General features: G+C 39.2%; 1 protein-coding gene across 1 annotated transcript; it reads left to right on the top strand.

Moving 5' to 3' along the window:
- Positions 1-1567: 1567 nt before the first annotated feature.
- On the top strand, positions 1568-20581 carry LOC118697877 (solute carrier organic anion transporter family member 1C1-like). The gene is made up of 15 exons (XM_036400858.2): positions 1568-1644; positions 3808-3940; positions 5183-5324; positions 5420-5552; positions 6479-6606; positions 6820-6966; positions 9129-9227; positions 10286-10522; positions 11648-11812; positions 13119-13314; positions 15028-15193; positions 15965-16146; positions 17520-17584; positions 18775-18892; positions 19620-20581. Exons 2-15 carry the CDS (start codon positions 3830-3832, stop codon positions 19840-19842), a joined length of 2112 nt encoding a protein of 703 aa, XP_036256751.1. The 5' UTR covers positions 1568-1644; positions 3808-3829; the 3' UTR covers positions 19843-20581.
- Positions 20582-22960: the final 2379 nt, after the last annotated feature.

The following is a 22960-nucleotide window of genomic DNA, read 5'->3' as shown; positions in this document are numbered from 1 at the left end:
ATGCTTCTTTTCCCTCCTCTGACTGTAAGGTGAGCCTGGCTGAGTGGCTCATCTGGATGTGTCTACACTGAATCCATGTGGGGCGGCCTTGTGAGTGGATATTGCCTTGTATATGCCAGGATCACAGGAATCACGTCCCCTAGAGACAAACTTCTGTGTATTCAACTTTTAAACACATTTCTTGTGGGTGTCTCATCTTGGGAGCTGTGTTTCAGAGCCTGCTGTCCTGACAGACAGTGGGCTTGCAGGGGCCTTTCCAACACACTTCACTTTTTCCACCTGGGTTCAGACTGACAAGAATAAATAGGGAACTCATTGCTAATGTTCATACTTTTTTTCCCTGCTAGCTTTGCGATATTGTAATAGTTAAAAGCAGTTCAAATACATGTTGCAGTATGTATAAATTTGACAATGTCAGATGACGCAAAAGCTGCTTCATTCTAATGATATTCTGGTAAATGAATCTAAGCTTTTTAAAGATTAAAAAAAATTAAAATAATTAAGGCATTAAGAAGTAGGCAAAGATAAATGTTCTTCACCTGAGTAAAAGTATGCAAATGAGAATCAATTTATCTAAAGAATAGGTTTGATGGATTTCCCATATTCTGAACTCTCTTAAGAGAAAGTGAGTTTCAACATGGACAATGTTTCCTTGCATTAAATTAAACAAGAAATCAGCATTAAATAGTAATGCAGGAACACTGCACTAAAATGATCATAGAAAATAACATTTTGTCCTCTTGCAAATATTCTTATGAAATGGTGGAAATAAGATGTGTTTTCATTTGCTCATTGAGGGCAAATATAGAGAGCATATAGTTGTGCTGGTAAAACAGAAAAATTGAAACTTTTAATTAAGACCCATATATATACATAAATATATATATATATATATAATGATCACAGTAAAATGTGTAAAATTCTATCACGCCAAATCCATTAACAAGTGCAAACATGACAGATAATCGAGGCTCTGCATGCAAACCACTGGATTGGGGTGAATTGCATGTCACTGTATTGGAGTTGTGGCACAGAGGGCTCATCCCCAAAACTGGCAGATGTCCATGAGCTGTTCATGGCCTCCCAGGAGCTCAGCCACCCCTTGGTGTCTCTGTGACCCTCCTCCAAGGCACTAAAGAGTGAGCTGGGAGGCTCCAGGTGCTTGGAGAAGATGAGCCTGCACTCCCAGGGCTCTTGTGCCTGAGCTGAACCATTCCTTGCTCGTTGGGTGGATGGCAGGGACTTCCCTTTGAGAGGTGCTTGATGCAGCCCCAATGTTTAGACATCAGAAAAAAAAAAAAAAAAAGAAAAAAAAAAAGAAAAAAAAAGAAAGAAAGAGTGAAGAAAACAAGTTGTTCCAGCAGCCGGGAGAGGCTGGCACTGCTGCAGGTAGGCTGCCAGAGCAGTGGCAGCACCAGACCTGCCTCCTGCACAGCTCTGGCAGTGCTGACTGGGGGAAAGTTTTGCAATCACCATAAGAAGGAAATCCAAGGATCCAAGGTTTAAGAGCCATGTGGTGAGGTGCTCCACTTGTGGGAGCAGGCTGTGTCACAGCTTTGCAGCTTTGGCTGTGACGCTGCGCTGGCTCCGAGCCTGGAGCCCAGGGCATGGGAGAGAACCAGCCTGACACCGCTCTGACACAAAGTAAGTGACTGCTCTGTCCCTCCTCCCTGCTCCCTTCCATTTGCTGTTTACCTCGGTTGTTTGTTCAGTTGTGAGCTCCCAGTGCAGCCTTTCTGCACATCTCGTTGTCACTAAACTTGAAAAGCTTTAAAGTACACTTCTGCAAATTCAATTATTTTCTTTTTTTTAAGGATAAGTGCTGTCACTCCCATCGGGAGCAGTGTATTTTATCCCTCCGTAGAAAAACTATCCATTACCCCTAATTCATTAATTAAATCTTTTATCATTTTTCTTGCTTAACTTTAAATACCACTGGTGTCAATGACTCACTGGTTTGCCAAAGTTCAGATTCTCATAGAGTCGTTATGGAAAATGTGAATGCTCGATTAGGTGTAAGAGAAGTGTTTCTACAATTTAACATTTTCTATGAGTTTCAGGTAGATTATCAGTCTGGCACCACAAATAAAATTTTATATTTAAAATTTGAAATATTGAAAAGAAAACCATGTCACTGATTGACATACTCTTTATTTACCAGAGTCAGATGTTTCACAAAGTTAATCATCAGCAAAATACATATAAATAATGTATTTGCTTTAGAGAACTCTGTCTTTCAGCTCCAATCCTTTAAAGACTGGGGTAAGTCTGACTTCACCATGCTTTAATTATCTATAGCTTACTTTTGAAACTTTTTTTTAAATTTAGAAGCTGCTGAAGGTGGTCTGAGGTAGCTTAGGTCCCTTTAGAAATTTCATATGGGGCTTAGTCTGAAATATACAAGCTTGCTTTTCACAGTCCCCTCCTACTGGAGTAGGATTTGGAACTAAAATTTACAAAAATCAAGTTAGAGTGCTTATGAGGCTTTATATCTTTTTATGAGACATTAGTGCCTATTTTCAGTGCTTAGGAGGAACTTCTAGGGGATTGTTGGGTTTCTAAGCTTGTTGTCCTTTCTGGCATAGGTGGGCATTTCCCAGGGAACCCAGGTAGCCCTGGGCATCTTTCTTGGGAGAGAGGAACTCCTCGGAGGAACCCAGTGATTTTTGTGGGGCTTCCTGGGACCCTGCCTCATCCCCACAACCCCGGTGTCAAAAATCCCCCACGACACTTAGGTGGGCTCCACTTAGGGGTCAGTTGACCTCAGGGGCCTGCAGGAGGGAAACCTGGAAAGGTCTCATGTGGCTGAAACAGTGTGGCATGTTTGAGATTCCAGTGTCTTGAGGGGAAAATGTTACAGGCCAATTTCTTGATATACTCTGTATCTTTTAGTATATATGCGTATGTGTATATAGGAGCTAACTGGTTGATTTTGGTACTGTTGCACCAGTTTTCCAACAGACAAACTTGGAAATTTTTTTTTCAAACTTATTATCATTCCAGATGCCTCAGTATTAGCTGCTTTCCCCTGATCAGCTTAATCTACACAAGCCAATATAGCTGACTCCTTGAATCAGAGCTAACTTTTAAACTTAAAACTTTATCAGTCTTATTAAAATATCTACATTTATCATCTGTCCTGCAGGAACTTGTGAAGGCTTGTGGGCTTACAGATAGTCATTATTTGTTTCTTTTAATCAGTGCTCTCTTTCCCCTTAATATATCTTTATCTCCCCTACTGCTAACCCTATTTTCTCTTCTGTCATCATTTGTGGTCTGATTCTACAAAGATTTATCCAATAAATAATGTTATTCATTCAAATGCTGACAGAATGGTAGTGTTCACTGAGAAAATCCTCAGAAATATAATAGCAGAAGCCTACTGGATCACACCAAAGGTCCATTTATTCTGGAACAGTGATCAAAAATGCATATCTCAGAAAGGATTGTCTCAAGTGTGGTGAAGATGTTTTTCTGACCAACTGTCCCAGCCTCCAGCTGCCTGGGGACTTTCCTTTTCCACAGAGATTTCTAAAAATCTTCAGTGAGTTACCTATAACTTTTCCATCTGTCCAAGAAAGTCCTGGAGCCTTTTAGAAAGCAGGTGTCACAAATCAGGTGCATCAGTCCTTAATTAGTTGCAGTAGTAGTTACTTTGAGAAGTCTTTAATGAGTGCTCAAAGATGAGAAAAGATCGAATGTGCAGATATCTCAAGTAGTGTCTCACCACTGAGTATGTCTGAAAAACTTTGGAACATGCAATTCTTATGCCAATAATAGTTAAACATAGCAATATTTTTCAAACAGGAAGACCTGGAGAAGGAAAACCATGGACAGACCAATCACTGCTGGCCAGCTTAAAGAAAAATCCCTGTTCCAGGACAGTGACGGCAGTGCAGCTCCTGCCAAGACTCTATGCCATAACTGTTCAAAGCTAAAGGTATGGAAGAGCCCTCACCACATATTTTCTCTGGAACACTGAATTTTCATTTGAAGTCCTTTGAAAATTCAGTCAGTTATGTATGGCACTGTTTGGTGCTATATGTGGTGGGAAAAATGACCTGGGCTGCATCCATAGGGGGATGGAAGGGATTTTGACAGCAGGGGAGGGAGAGGTTCTGCCCTGCCCTGCTGAAACTCCACCTGCAGAGCTGCCTCCAGCTCTGGGGCCCCAGCACAGGAAGGACAGGGAGCTGCTGGAGCCGGCCCAGAGGAGGGACACAGAGGGAAAGGCTGGAGAATTGGGGCTGGAGAGGAGAAGGCTCAGGGCTGACCTCCTTGTGGCCCTCCAGTACCTGAAGGAGCCAACAAGGAAGATGAAGAGAGAATATTGACAAGGGGGAATGGCTTCAAACTGACAGAGAGTGGATTTAGATGGGATATTAGGGAGAAATTCTTCATTGTGAGGGTGGTGAGGCCCTGGCACAGGCTGCCCGCAGAATCCATGGATGCCCCATCCTTGGAAGAGTCCAAGGCCAGGTTGGATGGGGCTCTGAGCTACCTGGTCTGGTAGAAGGTGTCTCTGCCCATGGCAGGGGATGATCTTTAAGATGATCTAAAGATCTAAAGGTGATCTAAAGATGATGTTAAAGATGATCTAAAGATGACCTTTAAGATCCCTTCCCACCCAAACCATTCTTATTCTGTGGTTGTGATTCCAAGCATACAGAAGTTAAATATGCTCAGAAGTAGAAAAATGAGGTCATATTTTGCTAACAATTCATTTAGAGGTGTGCTAGAGTCACAGTGGTAGTTGCAGATATATCTTTTTATTAATGTGTTTTAGAACAGGAGAAGGAGAGGGAATAAGATATAAGTACTAGATATGAGTATGAGATATGAATATCAGAAATAAGCAACAAGTTTTTCCTAAGGAAGAAGTTTTTCCTATGGAAAAATTGCAAGTTTTTCCTAAGGAAGGAAACAGCTGAACCAATGTACTAGAAAGTTAGAAGATGCACACCATCAATATCAATATTCCTTTTCTTTGAAGTAGCAGAGGTTTTGGAGGCCACCCTGAAAAAGAAAGTAAAATCTGTTTTAATGATAACAATAGGCAGGTTCTCACAGAGAATTAGAAAGCAAAGCATAGGATTTTTGTGCTTCTTGACTGGGTTGCTCAGGCATCCAGCTGTAAAGCAAAAACTGTTACTTTGCAAACTTAATTATTTTCTCTCTTCAGATATTTCTTGGAGCTCTAGCTTTTTCCTTTTTTGCCAAAGGATTGTCTGGAAGCTACATGAAGAGCATGTCCAGTCAAATTGAAAGGAGATTTGAAATCTCATCATCAATTGTTGGCATTATTGATGGCAGCTTTGAGATAGGTATATGTACTTCAAAAGTGGATCAGTGCTTCTTAGTACTCTTTCACTCCCAAAAAACCTATTTTTTGTGCTTGCTCTCTCTCCTGTTGATGCAGGTAACTTGATGGTGATGGTGTTGGTGAGCTACCTTGGACCAAGAGTTCATAGGCCAAAAATAATTGCTGTTGGGTGTCTCATCATGTCTGTAGGAGCTTTTTTGTCAGTGATGCCTCAGTTCCTAATGGGACGGTAAATATGGAGACTTTTTATGTTGTGCACTAATTGAACCTGATCATACAAAGTGGTTTTTAAAGCATACATCTGAGTTAAAAGCCTGGCAGTAGTAGTTTCTTCCAGCTATTCTGACAGGAAAATGGGCGGATTTTTAAATATTGGCTTTCTGATTTCCTCTCTGAAAGTTTACCTTTTGCTACAGGTAAGCAGGAGAGAAACCTCAGATTTCTACAGAACTTATGCATAACTAAGGATAAATTGGATTGAATTTTTCACCTGGGATGGATATAAATATAAATATAAATATAAATATAAATATAAATATAAATATAAATATAAATATAAATATAAATATAAATATAAATATAAATATAAATATAAATATAATTTTTAAACTGTGTTTCCTTTTTTATATTTAAGTGAACTGTAATTAGATCTTGGTGGAAAAGGTTTCTTTCTTCATGGTGGCTACTCATGATAAGCTCTTTAAAATGCTGAATATTTTAATCTAAACTTGGGAAGAATTAAATGTCTAAATACCCCATTCACATTTAAGCTATAACACATAATTGTCAGATGTAGGTCCTACCTTTCCAATCCTTTGGCATCCTTGCATCTGTCAGAAAGGTAAGAAAGAGGTGCCATTATGGAAAAACACAGATGTGTATGAACTCTCACTCTGTCCTGCAGTCTAAAGAATGATCTGTGGGAGCAGATTTGTTGCTCTTTATTTCAGGAAAATATTGGGGTTAGAATCATCAGAACATTTGAGAATGGTATGGAGATACCCATTTGTTTTTAAGCAAAGCACTGGGAATGGGCCTCCCCGGCACTTTGTGTGTGTGAGACAGGAATGAACACATGTGAACAGGGCTCAGACACGCTTCCTGCAGAGCAAAGTCCTTCGTGTGTCAGTTGTATTTCACACAGTTGTTTTCCAGTTACAATTATGAAAGGATAACTGTTAGTGTGGACAACTCCTCCACGAGTGTGTCAGCTTGCTCCCCAGGGTCTGAGGGCCCTCCAGCCACAGATGCTACAGAAACACTCAGCACAGTGATAAATGATGGTAAGATAAAGCTCTGATGCTGGATTCCCTTCAGCTTGTCCCTGTTGTGAACCCTTTTTTACTGGAAAGCAGTAAAATCCCTGCTAGAAACCATGATGTATATAAACCCACCCTATAATGATTGTTAATCCTCATATTTTATCTTATTTTACTGCTGCTGTAAAGCATTGACAGAATTATGTTCACAGAAATATAAATGTTTATGGCCTGCAGGATGTGAGAAAACAACAAATTCCTATCTGTGGCTTTTTGTGTTGGTGGGGAACCTCCTACGTGGAATTGGGGAAGCACCAATTATGCCTCTGGGAGTTTCATATATTGATGATTTTTCTAAAGAAGAAAACTCAGCATTTTACATAGGTAATGTACAAATGAGCCATTTTTATGCTAGACATTCTGTTCTTTAACATTTCTATAGTCAAGCAAATACTCAACAAAAAAATTATCTAGGTAACTTTGAGCTGTACAGAGACAAAAAACCCCAAGCAGTGCAAAAGAGGTCTCATATTTATTTTCTAGGGATAACTCCAGGATGGCCTTTTTCTTTCCCAGAGGAGCATCTGTGATGAAGAGAAGCATAATCAAATACTCATTTCCCCAAAGTACAAAGTCATATCTGTCTTATCTGGCATATCAACTTTAGTACTACATCTTCAGAGAACCAAATTCTTCCTAATCACTATTTCACAGATAAGGGAATGATCCTTAACATGAGGATCTCTAATGAAGTCACAATTAACTACAGCAATGTGAATGTGTTTCAGGAGCTCTTACCTGGCTTTTTGAATTTCACATTTCACTTCCAGTTGAAAGCTTTTTAAAGCCACTCTTTGCTGAAGGATAAACAACACCTTGCCAGGGTGTTGTAACAAATCCTTTCTAATTGGGGTTTTGATCTTGTTTTGACTGCACATAACCTATTGCCCAAGACAGAGAGACTTACACCCAAGCTAATTAATTTGTTGGCAAACTGATTTATTAGCATGGGATGTTTGTGTGGCCTGAAGTCAAGTTGGTGAAACTGAGCTGGTCAGAAAGACATTAAGACACAGTTTCAGGAAGAGCTCAGCATGTGATGCTACAGGGTAAGGCCATAGCCAATGTCTTAATTTGGGAATGAGGAAATCTGCAGGTTGAAGAAAAATGGAAATATTGTGTCAAAAACAAGCATTCCACTCAGCAGTTATGCAAAATATTTGTAATCTCCCCTGAGGTTCTGATTAAAGGTATTTTAAAAAGTTTAGCTGAATTTTTTCTTGTCAGAATTTAATGTGGGAGAGAGTGAGACAGGTTGGGACTACTGGGCAAGTGGGATCAAAAAGATAAAGTAAACATGGATTCAACCAAAATGGAAATTAATTTATGGCAGAGAAATAAAAGATTTAGTTAACAGTTTATTAAAATATTTCATTTTTACTTTCAGAATAGCAGTTTTCAGTCACTTATTCCATTTTGGTGGACTGAATCACTTTGTAAAAAAAGTGGAAGTTAAAACAGTGTTTTCTATAGAACAGGTCTTTCTTTTCTTGGCTAACTTTAATTATTTTCTGTATCTTATTTTTCATCATCTGGCTGAATCAATTTATGATCAGTATTCTTTTAAAGCACAAACTTAAAAAAAATGTCCTATAATAAAAAGGTCAGTGAAGCCTTGCTGATGAATTTTGAGCATTAATCTCATTGTTTTACCTTGAACAAGAAATCTCAGCTTTGTCTCTCCTTTTTCCTTTGTGCTTTAATATTTTGTTGAGTAAGAACATAAGTAATTTTGAGGCAGAGGCAGCATTTTCTTTACAGAATGAACTGAAATAATTTTGGTAGAGTTGTGGTGACAGTAATAATACTAGAGTCGCCATGGGAAGGAACAGAAAATTTAGCATATTTGTTAAGATGTAACAATTTATTACAAAGGTTCTGGGTGATAAACTGAGCAATCACTACATTCAGAAGAGAGTTTGCAAAACCAACTCTCTGAGGAGGAAAATCTCTGCAGTAGAACACAATAGGATTTACAAAGCACAGTGCTGGATGTGGGCAAGATCTTACAGGCATTTGGTAAAGAATTCCTTATTTTCCAATGGAATTAATCCTTCTGCAACTTCAAGGTGTCAGTTCTGCACTGGAATTCAGGAATCCAAATGACTGAGTTGTAGTTTGGTCCTGTTACCTGCTCACAACTAAATTTCAACAGAGCAACACAAAGTGGCGAGGGAGTGTGAGAACCTATGACTGAATTATTTAGACGATTTTTTTTTTGTTGTTGTTGATTACTTTTCGTGGTAACCAAAATCAAATTGTGCTTTATTTACACATCAGGTCAGCAAATGCAGTGGGGTTTCTGGCAGCCTTCATTTGCTCCTATGGGCATCCCAGCCTCTGATCTCCACCCCAGCTGTGGTCAGGGCAGCTCGCACCTCAGGACATTCCGCAATGCCCTGCTCCTTCCTCTCTCATTTCCTTGCCCTCAGAGAGGAAGGTTTGCCTTTTCCATGCAGTTTTTTGCTGTCTTACTTCTCCTGCAGGCCTGGTGAGATCCTCAGGCATGTTTGGGCCAACGCTGGGCTTCCTGCTGGGCTCCTTCTGTGCCAGCCTCTGGGTTGATGTCGGCGTCGTGGACATCGGTGAGGGACCATGACCACCACTGTGGGGTGGCACATCAAGCCAGAAGGTGTCTGGGTGTAGGAACCCCCATGCCAAAAAGCACCTTCCTAGCTCACTGTCCCAAAAACAGGGGCTCTCTAGAGAGTTTTTCCTGCTCAAAAATTGAGGGTTTAAAATCAGGCGTTGTAGCACGGTTGGAATAGCCCTTGAAAAACCCCCACTGGTTTTTTTTTAATGCATGTACACACCCTTGTTACACCCTTGCTGTGCAGCTGACAACAAATGATTGGTTGAATAAAAGGCCATCCCCCTGTTGAGGGAACAGTGAAAGGCTCATGGATACTTTCAACACTTAGCAAAAAGTATGTTCTCTTAAAAAGCATGCAGCAAAGATTCATCTCTAAACTCGTGCTGTTGTTCAAATCACTTTAAAGTCTCTAATCCCAGGGAAAAATTGAGGAAATTTGGAGAAAAACTGTAGAGTTTGGGGATGGAGAAGGAGGACACTCTGGGAAATTGAGAAAGGGAAGGGTTGGTTTTTTTTTGTTGTTGTTTGTTTGTTTGGTTGGTTTTTTTTTTTTTTTGGTGGTAAAGATCCTTTTGCTCATTCCCCCAGAGAGTATTGGAGGATAGTGGCAAGGAAATGCCACCACGGGTCTGAAGGTATACATGTATTTTTGACTGCATGGGACTCATGGGACTGATTCCCTTCCAGGGATGAGTCATTTCCAACTTAGGAAACACAGAGAAGCTCTGGCTTCCCCATCCCTGGAAGTGTCCAAGGCCAGGTGGGATGGGGCTCTGAGCAACCTGGGATAGTGGAAGGTATCCCTGCCCAAAGCAGGGAGGTTGGAGTGAGGTGATCTTAATGGTTTCTTCCACCATAAACTATTTTATGATTCTATGATTTAAAACAAACTGTATTTAAATTCTTAATATGGGACATTGATAACCTCTGTTCTGTTTTTTTGATTATGTATATGAGGATATAGAGTAATGTATAATAATCTGCATATTATTTACCCTATTTGCTCTGCATAATATTTACCCTGTTTTCATGTCTTTCTGTATTTTATAGATGCCATCAGCATAAATCCTAAGGACAGCCGCTGGGTTGGTGCCTGGTGGCTTGGATTGCTTATCTGTGGAGCTGTCAACTTCATTGCTTCATTGCCTTTCTGGTTTTTGCCCTATTCCTTACCAAAGGAAGGAGAGAATGAAAACTGGAAGATTAGTCACTTGTCTGTTCAAGGAGAGCCCTGTAAAATAGAACCCCCAGCTCAGCCACAATTAAAGTTCTCAGAGGCAGTAAAAGGTGAAATATTATTGCCCAAATATTTGCATATCAATTCTGTCTCATGGATTCATTGTGAGCTGAACATGGACTCACACAACCTTCAGCAAAATGCAGGTTTCTGCAGTGCAAACTATGGGCAAAAATGTCTTCAGTTTGTGCTATTATAATTACATGCTAAGGGTGAGTTTCAGTCCTCCTCTGATGTCAGACAGCTGAGAAAAAACTGTGCTGTTTTTCTGAGCACCAGAGATGCTCAGTTGGTAGTTGTGAGGTGATGTATGACAGCTACAATCCCATGGTTATGAAGAGAGAGTGGGGAAAACATCCCATCCCTCATTGATGAGCAATCCATAGTGGGCAAGCTAGGATTGGCAAGTGTTGGGCAAGGAAACTGAGGCAAATGTTTGGGAAGGAAACATGGAGCTCATTATGACTACATTAGATGTTGGAGACTCCCTGGATTTGTAGCTCCTGTGTTTGAGCTCAGGGAAGCTGAATTCATCCCACATAGTAACCACCAGATCCAACCATTGCTTTTATTTTTATATTTTTATTATTAGACCCAAGGTTTTGTTTGTATATATGTGCACACCTACAACAGCTGTTTTAGGCAGCTGTGCCAAGAGCCAGACTACAGTCTAAATGCAGATGTTTATGTTCACTTTGTTTTAATGGATTTTAATATTCTAACCAAAGGTCCCAGGAATGATTCCAGCCTTTTTTTGAGGCCAGGTGCTTCTGATTTCTAAACATCACCCTCTTGTGGGGTCCTTGTGTGGTTGGTGAAGGCTCCTGCTTTGGGAACCACATTTTACTCTTGGTGGAGGGTGTTGATGCTCTGTGCAGGCATTGAGGAGGTGTGCTGTGAGTGAGGAGCCCTGTGCCACACACATAATAATATAATAAAATAATCCAGGATGCTGATTCCCAGCTCAGCATCCTCTGTGCTGCTCCTCCTTTCACACCAGGCACGTGTTGGTAATGAGAACTCTCACCTGAGCAACCAGGTGCTGTAATAAGCACAGAATTATAACCTGCAAGGCAGCCAGCAATTAAATCCAAGTTAATTTCACTATCTAAAGGATGCCAAAACAACTCCTCTCTGTGTTTAGCAGGGTGTGCACTATTTGCTCTCCATTGCAGATTTCTTGCCAGCACTCAGGAAGCTGTTTGGAAATCCAATTTTTGTGGTGTTCATCTTCCTCACCATTCTGCAGTACAACTCCCTTGTTGGGATAATAACCTATGAGACAAAGTTTATGGAGCAGCAATTTAATGTGTCAGTGGCAAAAGCCATCTTCTTAATTGGTAGGTACCTGACTTCTTCTCAAATTCCAGTGTCGAAAAGGAAGCTTTTATGTATTATCTTGCCTTCTGTTTTAGAAGGAGTTTATGTGAACTTTTTTTTGGTTAAAAAGAAAGCATGTAGTGGTTTCCTAACTTTCTTACTGTATTTTGAAAATGGATGTTAATTTTAGTGTTAATTTTCCTAGTGCTCCTAATTCACTGAGCTAGAGGATTATTAAAACTGGGTGGAAGGTTTTTTCATAGTGAGATTTAGGCTGTGTCTGTTTTCATGAGTAAAAACCACACATCAGACATCAGCTGCAACTTAGTAAAAACTAATAGAAAAGAAATTTTAAAATGTTTAATGAAATATGTGATTTTTTTTCTTTTCAGAGTAACATATTGGTATAAATCTTCTTTCCTTTTGATTACAAATCCAAATTTTATAAGCAATAAGAAACCAAAATATAAAAGTTTGAGTCACTCCATTAATTTCAAGGCTGTTTTTCTATTTGCCAGTTCCTTCAGAAATAAGTACTTAATAGTGTTCTACAAAAAAAGACCGCTGAAATTATATTAATCTTACAGCGATTGATATGGTCTCATAGTCTGAAAGGAAAACCAGGCTATGTGAAGTCATTGTAGAACTGATATTGAATTACTTTAATCTGAAGACATAATGCCTTTGTCAGCCTCAAATGTGGGGAAAACTTTCTTTTTCCTATCTTTTTTTTCCTGAATGCTTAGAAAATTTGGCAGAAATGACCAAGAAAACTAATCAACAGTAAAAGCAGAGAAAGGCAAACCCCTGCCAGTAACACCTTGTCAAACCTCTGTTTAGCAAGTAAAGGCTGGTGTTTGTGAAATACTGAACAGATTAAATCTAAATGCAAATAATCTCATTATTCACTCTCAGGTCAAAATGGAATCCAGTGCAGAACCAGATGTAACTTCCTTTTATGTTCCATTTTGGAGACTTTTTTGTAGCTTTCATAAAGTTTTATGTTTTATTTCATATGAAGTGTGTATGAGCTAAGAAATTTACTCCAGCTTCTAACAGGCACCTGTACAGGTTTTTTTATATCTACATACAAACAATATAGCACAAATTATTATTGAGCTTTCTAAAGTCATAATATGATTTGCAAAAGAAAATGGGGATGTGAAATTACCAGAAGATAATATAGAACCTCAAAGAATCTGCCCAAAAATAGGTATCTGATACCTATTTATTCTAGAAATAGAATGAAATATACCTATTTATTTTAGAAATGTAGAGCCAGTGCAAGTGAGAGCAGTTAACATTTTTTTTACTGTCTCTTTGCAGGTGTGATACTTCTACCTGTCACAATCCTGGGCATGTTTCTAGGAGGCTTCCTGATCAAGAAATTCAAGCTTCACATAGCTGAAATGGCCAAGTTTGCCTGCATCACCTTCATAGTGGCATATTTGGTGAACCTCCTGTACTTCACGTGCAGCTGTGAGGTGCTGCAGGTGGCCGGGCTGACAGCGCCCTACTCTGGGTTTGTACCCCTCACCTCGGGCTGCCAGGGTCACTTGTCACAGCTGCTGCTTTGGGGGGATGCACAGAAAAAAATCCAAGGTTTTGAGACACAATTGTCAGCCTGAAGTCATGCCTAAAGCTGGGGATGGGGAAAATATACCAATTTTATTTTCTGAATTTGTTTAAACTGGACATTTCTTTTTCCTAAATTTTTCTGTTTCTGACAATATACCTACATATTCTGGCAAATTGCTTAAAAAGATGACATTTATTACAGGCAAATTGAATTTCTATATTCTATTTCAAAGCTTTAGTTTAAGGTATTGTGGGAAATGTAGGACTCTTGTATAATTGACTCATATGATTAAGTAGAAGTATAATTGACTCATATGATTAAGTAGAAGTCTGTTATTGTTTACATTATATATATATTTTTATAGATTCTATAAAATATTAAGTACATGCTTTTAATTTTTTTTCTTTTTTTGGTTTATTCTTTATATATTTTTATAGATTTTATAAACAAATAAGTATATACTTTTTGATTGGTGTTTTTTGGGTTTTTTGCTTTTTTTGTTTCCATTTCTTAGCATTTGTGATTGGTTACAGTTCAGGTGTTTTATATTTTTTTGTTATTCAGGTCAAATTAAATTTCTTCTATTTCAAAGCTTCAATTTAAGGTGTTGTGGGAAATGTAGGACTCTTGTATAATTGACTAATATGATTAAGTAGAAGCTTTTTTTTGTTTACATTATATGAAAATAAATAAATATGCTATAGAAATATAATCTATATATTTTTATAGATTTTATGACCTGGTTGAGTGCAACATCTGATGCCACAGAGTGAATTAAAAAAAAGCATCAAGAGCATGAGAGAATATATATATATAAAGAGCATTTCGAGTTTCTCCAGGAGAACTGAGTCTGGAGAATTTGGCACATGCCAGAGGTGTTTCTGGTTAAGTGACCCACTTCGTTTTTTACCTATTTAACAATTTGTATTTTGAAGACAAGCAACAGCCTAATGAGGGCTAAATCCCTCAGTGATCTTCCCTTCTAAGAGACTTAGGGGAAATGTAGCCTACATAATGTGTGCTCTTGGCTGAGGGAAGGGAGAAGGAGGAAAAAAAGTCAATTTCTGAACATTTTTTACCTTATATTTGACCTCACAGCAAGGATGATTTGTAGCTGGTATGCTCCTAACATTTTCTTTCTGGAAAGTGAGCACTGCTGACATGTGCTCAGAGTGTCCTGGTACCGTGACCTGGAACCAGTGAAAAAATGTCAATTGCTGTTTTGGTTTTATTTTTTTCTGTACTTTCACACCCTACGTCTATCACCTGGATATGGTATGATACCCTACTGCTGAGGAAATGATGGTTTTTCCTTGGGCCATGTAGAATCTCTATTCTAGGTATGATTTTCTTTTTCTTAGGGTGAGCTTTCAAATGCAAAATTAATGCCACATATTCCCACCCAGCCTTTTCATTTCCATGCCTTTTCAGTGGCAATCCATAGAAATGTTATTGCTTGATGAAAAATCCCAAGAGAACTTTATTTTAGCTGAAATCACCTTAGTGTCGATATGACAACTTCACAGTGGAGATATCTGTTTATTTTGATTAATTCACTTTCTCCGTGTTTTTCCTGCCTACTCCTTAATATATATAATTTTTTAAAATATATAATTCCAATAAATAATTCCTTAATTTCCTCCTTTTGTCCCCCAGAATGAAGCACCTTTCCTCCAGCAAGCACATCTACGTGGCCAGCTGTAATGCTGAGTGCAGCTGCAAGCTGGACCAGTGGGACCCTGTCTGTGGGGACGATGGCATCACATACATGACAGCCTGCTTTGCAGGGTGCAAATCATCATCTGGGACAGGGAAAAATATGGTAAATATCCAGGGGATAGATGACTCTGCAATAGGACAAGGAGCAAGGGTTCTAAGTTAGAAGAGGGCAGCTTTAGACCAGATATAGGGAAGATATTTTTATCAGCAGCAAAGCCATTTCCAGGAAATCAAATAATCCTGCCTGAGCAAGACTGTTAAAAACACCATGTTTGCAGAAGAGTGTGCAAATGCTTATATCTTCTGGCAGAAGCAGAATTGTCTTCACTGACAATACTGAAAAAGACAAGCAGCATTATCAGGCTTGTATTTAAACATCCCATCAATATTGTCTGGCTTCACTTCAGGAAAATTTGCCTCCAAACCCATGTGTCCTGCTGACTTCAAAGCCCATTATCAATCCAAATGCTGTTTAAGCACATAATGACCTATGTGAATGATGCATATTTGGTCCACACCTCTATTTTTTCTTGTTGTTACACATATTCTTCATGGCATACCTGAGCAGAATGGCTGGATAGCAGTTCACATCTGCTTTTTTTTTAGCTTTGACCCACTTTAAACCCACACAGAGCACCTTGTGTTCTAGCAGTGGCATAGCTGAAACTAGAACTCCAGCTGCTTTGTGTCTCTGGAGCAGCTCAGAGAGGCTGGAGCATATCAGTGACCTGGCAATCAGTCTGCAGAGATGATTGCAGAGGATTTTTCAGCATCAACAACAGCCTGGCTGTGTGGGGAGTGAAAAATCTAGCTAGTTGTTTATTGATGCTGAATTCTGAATATATAAATTCTTCTTCTCATCTTCTCCTTTCAGGTGTTTCACAACTGCAGCTGTGTGGAAGGACAAGGGCTCGGGCTTGGCAATTCCTCTGCAGTTTTGGGACAGTGCCAAAGAGAAAGCTGTGCCAAAGCCTTTCCCTATTTTTTAGCATTACAGACTGCATGTGCATTTATTTTAGCCTTAGGAGGCACTCCTACGTACATGATTATGTTTAGGTGAAATACTTTACCTTACCTTGACCATAACGCTTGGGGAAAGAGAAACAGAAAATGCCATCTACTATTTCATTCCTGCTGTGAGGAATGGCATGTGGATCAAATTGTACTCCTGAGGATTTATTTACCTGTGCTCTGAAATCCAACTCTTTTCAGAGGCAGAGCAAAATATCTGTCCAGAAATTTAATTCTAGTTTGATGTTGAGTGGATACTTTGGTGATGAAAGGGGGGGCATTATGCTGATCCTGAATGCTGGGTTTCAATTCCAGTGATAGGGATGTTTTTACCAAAGCATTGGACTTGAAATGAGATGCATTGCTAAGCCATAGCCAGTGCTGTTCACATTACTCAGAGAAAAACAGGTACCTTTGTTAAGCCTTGTGGCCTCACAATATCTTCTGTGTTGGGAGAAGTCTGATACTCACATTTTTTTGGTCAGCTGATAGGCACAGAATTATAGCAGCAATATTTTTTAAAATTTTCATTCCTTCAGTTGGAAAGCATTTTACATTCAGAAGAAAAGACAATGTTTTGTGCCTGTCACATGGAAGTGTCGTTCTCCTCCTGCTCATGGGTGAATCACAATGTCACTGTACATGACTAAATAACTTGGCTAAGCTGCTGATTTCCTGCAGTGCTGAGTTCCTTCTAAGTGCAGGGCACACCTGGGTTATGGACAGGTGTGCATAAAAATTGTTGGCCAGTTTTCAGAGCCCTAATTTGTGTGGTGAGAAGCCTTGGGTGGTGCTGCTGAAGAGACAGCACGGTGTACAAACTGCAGAGCAGGGCAGGCTGGGCACAGCCAGGCTCCCTCCCGCCCCTGTGCCAGCTCAGTGCTCCCCCCTGGGTTTTGTCAATTCTCCAGCTCACCTGATGGACACAGGCTGCTTTCCACTGGTGGCAATGAGGTGTTTTTACAGCCAGGTCACTCACATTTGCTGTCTCTCTGTAAAATGCTCGAGGCAGAGGTGGTTAAGTCAACAAGGACTGCACACCCTTGTTCCCTCTGGTCATCACTGCACAGTGAATAAAGCCAGGCTTGAGCTTAATTTATGGGCTTGAACTGCCTTCTTTTGGTGGGTTCACTTTCATATCCCTGTGCATCATCTCCCAGAAGTATTCACAACCGGAACTTTGGTTCAAGATGAGTTTCTGTAGATTCTTGCATTTAATTCAGTGTTGTTCTGTGGTGTTGTTCTGTGGAAGGAGACTCTACATGTGAATTTTAACTTGGTGGATGTTTTCAGTCAGGGTTCCAGGGGCTGTTCTGGGTAAGCCACAGCACTGCTGCAGTGAGGCAAGGGCAGGTGTTCTCAGCATGGTTGCAGATCCATTTCTCTGCTCCTCAACACTCTTTTTGTTTCTTTTCCAGATCTGTTTCACCAGACCTGAAATCCTTTGCTGTTGGGATAGAAGCTTTGGGTGGTAGAGTACTAGGTAAGATTGAATTTCTTTGGGATTTTCAAGTGGGTAGACAAAGAAGCCAAAGAGGTAGACCAGAGGTAGCCATTGCAGTGCCCTTGCTCCAGAGAAAAACAAAAGAAATTTTCCAAAATTGTTCTTTGTAAGCAGACTATACATTTCAAAATGTTTGGAGGAGCTTACTACATATTTCCTGCTATTTACATATGATGATTACCTGGTATTTACATATTATTATTATGTATTTACATATTATGATTATCTCTTCAGATTTTTTCTCTACACTGAAAATAAATGAGGCAAAGGAAGGAAATTTCATTTTACTTTTGAGTTTCTCTTTTTTTTTATTGTGGACACAAGTACCTGAGCTTGATCAGTCTGCATAGCCCTAACACCCATCCTCCCTTTTGCTGACCATTATTCCCCTAAAGTTCCCATGTACTTTGCCTATGTTTTTGTTTCTTGAGTTTATCTGCAATAAATAATAATTTAATTGTTCAGATACATAATCTGCCCTGCCTCAAATGAACCTCTCCTCATCTTCCCTTGTTTGCTGATTTTGAAAACTCTGCCTTTCAGGAAAGCCCAAGTAGTCATTTATTTGGATCTCTTTTTCAATGTCCATATTTTGCAGAGAATCAATCTTCTATTTTTATAGGACAGTTAACTTCAGAAAATTGCATAATCTCCCTCATACTGATGCTATTAAAACATAATTGTCTGTCTAAAAGAAATTCTTCCAGTACTACATAAATAGTACACTTATTACGCAGTTTCTATGGAGCAAGTGCTTAATTTCATCCCTTTGCACTGCACTAATCCCCTTTTAACAGCAAGACCTGAATATAGACATCAATATACATAAATATTCATATGTCATGGCATGTAATTCCACACCAGGGATTGTAAACGAAATGTTGGTTATATTATTTCTTTAAACAAAGGAAGTTAAACTTCTAAGAAAAATACCATTAAAGAGAATTGCTAACGTTTCCCTTCTGGATATTTTTAAGCTATTGTTTTAAGTCCATTGTTTCAACTCCCTTTAAGTACTTTTACTTAAGTAAATCTTGTCATCTCAAAGCTGGAACTGGATGTTTAGTCCCATTCTATACAGGCATAGATTGACTTCCTCATTTCTTTACGTGAAGTTAAATAATGGGATCTCCATGTTTGAGATCATGTAATGAGAATTTTCTTTGCAGGAGGACTCCCAGCCCCTATTTATTTTGGTGCCTTGATAGATGAGACCTGCTTGAAATGGGGGACAAAAAGCTGTGGGGGATCAGGGTCCTGCAGAGTGTACGACACAAAAGAGTTCAGGTAATCCTCTTTGGGGTTTGGCCATCTGGGAGCAGTAACCAGGGTGGACTTTCCTCATGCCTGCTGTCTGATTAGGGTCTGACAGCACCACTCTTCCTTACTAGACCTTAATAGGTAAATAAACCAAATAATTTTTATTCAGTCTGACATCTAAAATTGCAGGGTACTGCCTGAAGTCATTAGAATTGGTTCTTTGGTTGTAGTCTGCACTGAATAATGAAATAAATGCACTGAGTAACTCTGTGACACTTTGGCTTTGTGGGGTGCTGAAAAACTGTGGAATGTGTGTAGCTCTGCAGATTCTCTCCCTCATTTATTTCCTTCTTATTGTGTAAGAAATTTCACAAAATCCCCTTGGAGGGAGGATACAAGTGACTGGGGAGCTGTGGCCAGGAGCACTGACTCTGCTGGGGAAGGGCAGGGACAACAGGCAAAAAGGCCCAGCAGGTGCAGCTCCTCTTTTGTCAGCCCTAAAATAGAGTCTGCTGGATGGCAGCACACTCCAGACATTTCTGCTGTGAGTCTGATACCTGATTAGAGCCTGTCTGGGGCTAAATATCACAAGGTCGTTTACTTTCTGCCCGTTATTTCTTATTTTCAAATGTGAAGCAATACCTAGCTGAGAATAGATGGTTTTGTCAAACTGCTCTTTATATCCTACTTGGTTCCATACAGAATTGGAAAGTTTTATTAATATAAATGCATTTTGTCCCTTTTATTTCCCCAGGAATGTATATCTTGGCCTCATTGCAGGACTACGGGCAGGATGCTGTCTCTTGTACATAGTACTCTCTGTTTTAATTATCAAACGCTTCAAACCAGATGGCAAAGAGATGACAGATATTAAAAATGCAGAAAGATCCACCAGCAAAGAACCAGAAACTGCCAACAAGAGAGAAATTCTTCCTGGTTTAAGAACCTCAGAGGAGAGTGAGGAAACTTATATGTAAAAAAACCCCAAGGTCTTTTGTAACTTTGCCTGTGCTCCTGTTTTTCTGAGCACAAAAGGGGTCTAATTAGACTTCAACAACTAGTTTACATTTTGGGAGTTCAAAAAAGTGTCTTTGATCATTGGCTTTTATTTGCTTTACCCTATCTTCTTCCTTTCCTCATCTGAAACAACAATAAGGGGAAAAGGTGTTCAAAATTTTGGGGAACTCTCCCATCCTCTTGCTCTCAGTCCTTCTCTAGACCAACAGTAGGACAAGCCAAAATTTTGCACTTTTGTCATAAATTTAATTATGATTGAAAAATTAAGAAGAAGAAATCCACAATAAGCTGCTTTGACATTTTTCACTGACTTTATTTTCAAGTCCTCTTGCTCTGTATTTAGTCCTACAGCTCTACATGGACAATCAAGTTTCACTTGGGCTTCTCTGATGGCCTTTCATGAGCTGAGCTCATTGTTCCAGGCTTGGTCCTCTGAGCCATGGCCAGGTGAGACCCCAGGGCTGTCACTGAGCACCCTCAGAACTCAAACTGCACTGCAACTCTGGGGTTTGGCTTGAAAAATAGTCAAAGTGGAGAGGAAATGAAGTTCGCAAATGAAGTCTTGAAGCAGAATGTGTTCAACAGTCAAAGTGGAGAGCAAATGAAGAAAGTGTGTATTCATTTTTGCAGCACATCTCAGTAATGGATTTGAGAAAGATTACTCTGAACTGATGCAATAAAGTGATAGGTGTTAAGGTTTGTTTGATTTGGGGTTTTTTTTGGTGTTTGTGTGGAGGGAAGGGAGGGCATTTTTATCCAAAGGACCACTGTTTTTGTACCACATATATATAAATTTCCTTCCTTGTTGAAGGAGCCTTCAGTAAACCTTGAAACACTGAATACTTGAAAATTCACAGCTTTCCACAGGCACCCTTGTCCAGATAAAAGCTTTCTTAAAGGACGATCCCAACAGTTATTAAAAGAGGAAAGAAATCTCTAAAAATATTACTAGTGTGATTTTTTTGTTGACAGCTCTCAGAAAGTACCTTTGCAATAGGATCAAACCTACTTAGGAAGATCACTGTAGATTTTGTCTCCATCACCACACACATTTTGTGGTGATGCTGACAATTTTGCTTTATTTTCTTCTTCTGCAGTGCTGTACAGAAACCTAAATCTAGGAAACCAAATTTCTTTCCAAATTTTAAACTTGCTTAGGATATGGAATAGAGACAATGGACATAAAGAAAATCTAGCACACTTTAGCTGAGAAAGGAGCAGATCAGAGGGCTAAAGAGATTGTTTGTATTAAATGATTTTCTGACCTTTCTTCTACCATCTGCCCCAGATGGGATGGGGAAAGGGTTGGATACTCACTGAAAGGAAGCTCCTCACATCCTGGCCTTTGGGGGTGGATTTGATTGCATTTTATTGCTTAAAGACAATGAGCAGCACATGTTTTTTCCATTTACAGCTCTGACTATAAACTGATTATAAATTCTGATAATAAACTTCTCTAATACAGAAGATAGCAGTAGTACATCTAGGTCTGGAAATTATTAAAGAAAAATCCAAGTTCCAGAAACCTCAGGAACTGTACACGGAGAAAATAATGGTGTGTCATTCTCCTTCTGTAAGGAGAATTTTAACATTAAATAAATGCCCTGGCAGCTCTAGAAACACTCCTGATCTACGCCAGACACAGAGTCAGTCAGGTGACTCATACTAACATCATTTCCCTTTACTTCTGTTGTTTGGGTATTTATTTCTGTACACTGGGGTTTGGTTTTTTTATATTATAGGGTGTTTTTTGATGGGAGCATCTTGATTTTCCCATGTTTTAGCAAAGGTGCTTTGATAATTGATGTCAGACTGGAAATGAAATTCTGGTCAGGTCTGATGATTCATGCCCAGACATTTACCCCAGATGAAAGTAAAGCGAGGTTTTTCAAACAAATAAGAATTAACATCATTCAGAAAGTAGAAGTTTCATCAAGGTTACAGCTTGTATTTCAACAACCAGCTAGTACAGAACATGAAAAAATTAAAGAGGTGATCAACCAAGTGGGATTTTTGCAAAAGTTTTTTATCTCCTTGCTTCTCATACCAGAGAAGAAGTAGACACTCTCCCTTCTAATTCCTCCTGCTCCAAAGGCCAGCCTGAGAGGCAGAGGGGGCCCTGGGGCTCTGGTTTCATTGCAAAATCACATTACTGACTCTGCGATTAAAACTGGCATCCTGTGTCTGAGCCCCATCACTGGGAAAATCCTCCAGGAAAGAAGAAAAACCTGTTGTTTTCCAAGTTCATAAGAGAAATTGTTAACCAAGAAAGCCATTTTGGAGGCAAATTTACAACTCTTCCAAGGCAGGCGTGCTTTCAAATAGAGACTACAAACTTACAGTTTAGAGATCCTTATATAGAAATCATGGTAAGTCCAGTGAAATCAAAATAAACAAATAAAAAAGGCAGTGAGTTTTCATCAGACTGTGGGAGATTTAAGGGCATGAGCCTTGTGTTTACCCAACTCTTCCTTGAGGATATCAAAAAGCTCTTTAATGGCATTTTCAAAGTCCTTCTGCCAGAATAACTACACAAGACATGAGACAGCTCAGTTATCTGGCATTTCTTTGCTTTTAAATATACAATTGAGCAGACATAATGACCTCTGATTACCTGGTTTTGTGATGTTTTTTAGCTCTTTACAAAAAAAAAAAAACAAAAAAAACCCGGAAAACCCAGCATCCCTAAACCCACAGTTTTCTATATGCATTAGGATCATGTAGTCTACAAAAACCAAGCCCTCCTATGGATTTTGTGTCCCTATTATCAACAACTCCTGTCTATCCTGGCACTAAAATAAATTGGGAATAAAGTACTAGTTGTTGTAGAATAAACAGAAAATACCTCAGGCTGTCAACTTAAATTTAAAGCATTCAAAATGTTTTTCTAACATAGGTAACATTAGATTTAGTCTACCAGTTTTCACTGTGGAGTATATTGCCATTTTGCCTTCCTCAAGTTTGAAATATGCTGAAAGTTTTTTCCAGCTGAAACTCTTAATAAAGATCTGAAAAATATAACTCTTTTTCCAGTGTTAATTTCTATTTAATTAATGTATTTATTCTGAAGTACCTAAA

This window comes from Molothrus ater, chromosome 5 (assembly GCF_012460135.2).
Source record: "Molothrus ater isolate BHLD 08-10-18 breed brown headed cowbird chromosome 5, BPBGC_Mater_1.1, whole genome shotgun sequence".
NCBI lineage: Eukaryota > Metazoa > Chordata > Aves > Passeriformes > Icteridae > Molothrus > Molothrus ater.
This window is presented reverse-complemented; position numbering and strand designations above follow the sequence as displayed.

Excerpts from the sequence above, each read along its gene's own strand:
- LOC118697877 (XM_036400858.2), top strand. The coding sequence starts at position 3,830 with ATGGACAGACCAATCACTGCTGGCCAGCTTAAAGAAAAATCCCTGTTC. Across the intron at positions 10,523-11,647 it reads GTTCTCAGAGGCAGTAAAAG|ATTTCTTGCCAGCACTCAGG; the intron begins GTGAAATATTAT and ends TCTCCATTGCAG. Across the intron at positions 18,893-19,619 it reads TACGACACAAAAGAGTTCAG|GAATGTATATCTTGGCCTCA; the intron begins GTAATCCTCTTT and ends TTATTTCCCCAG.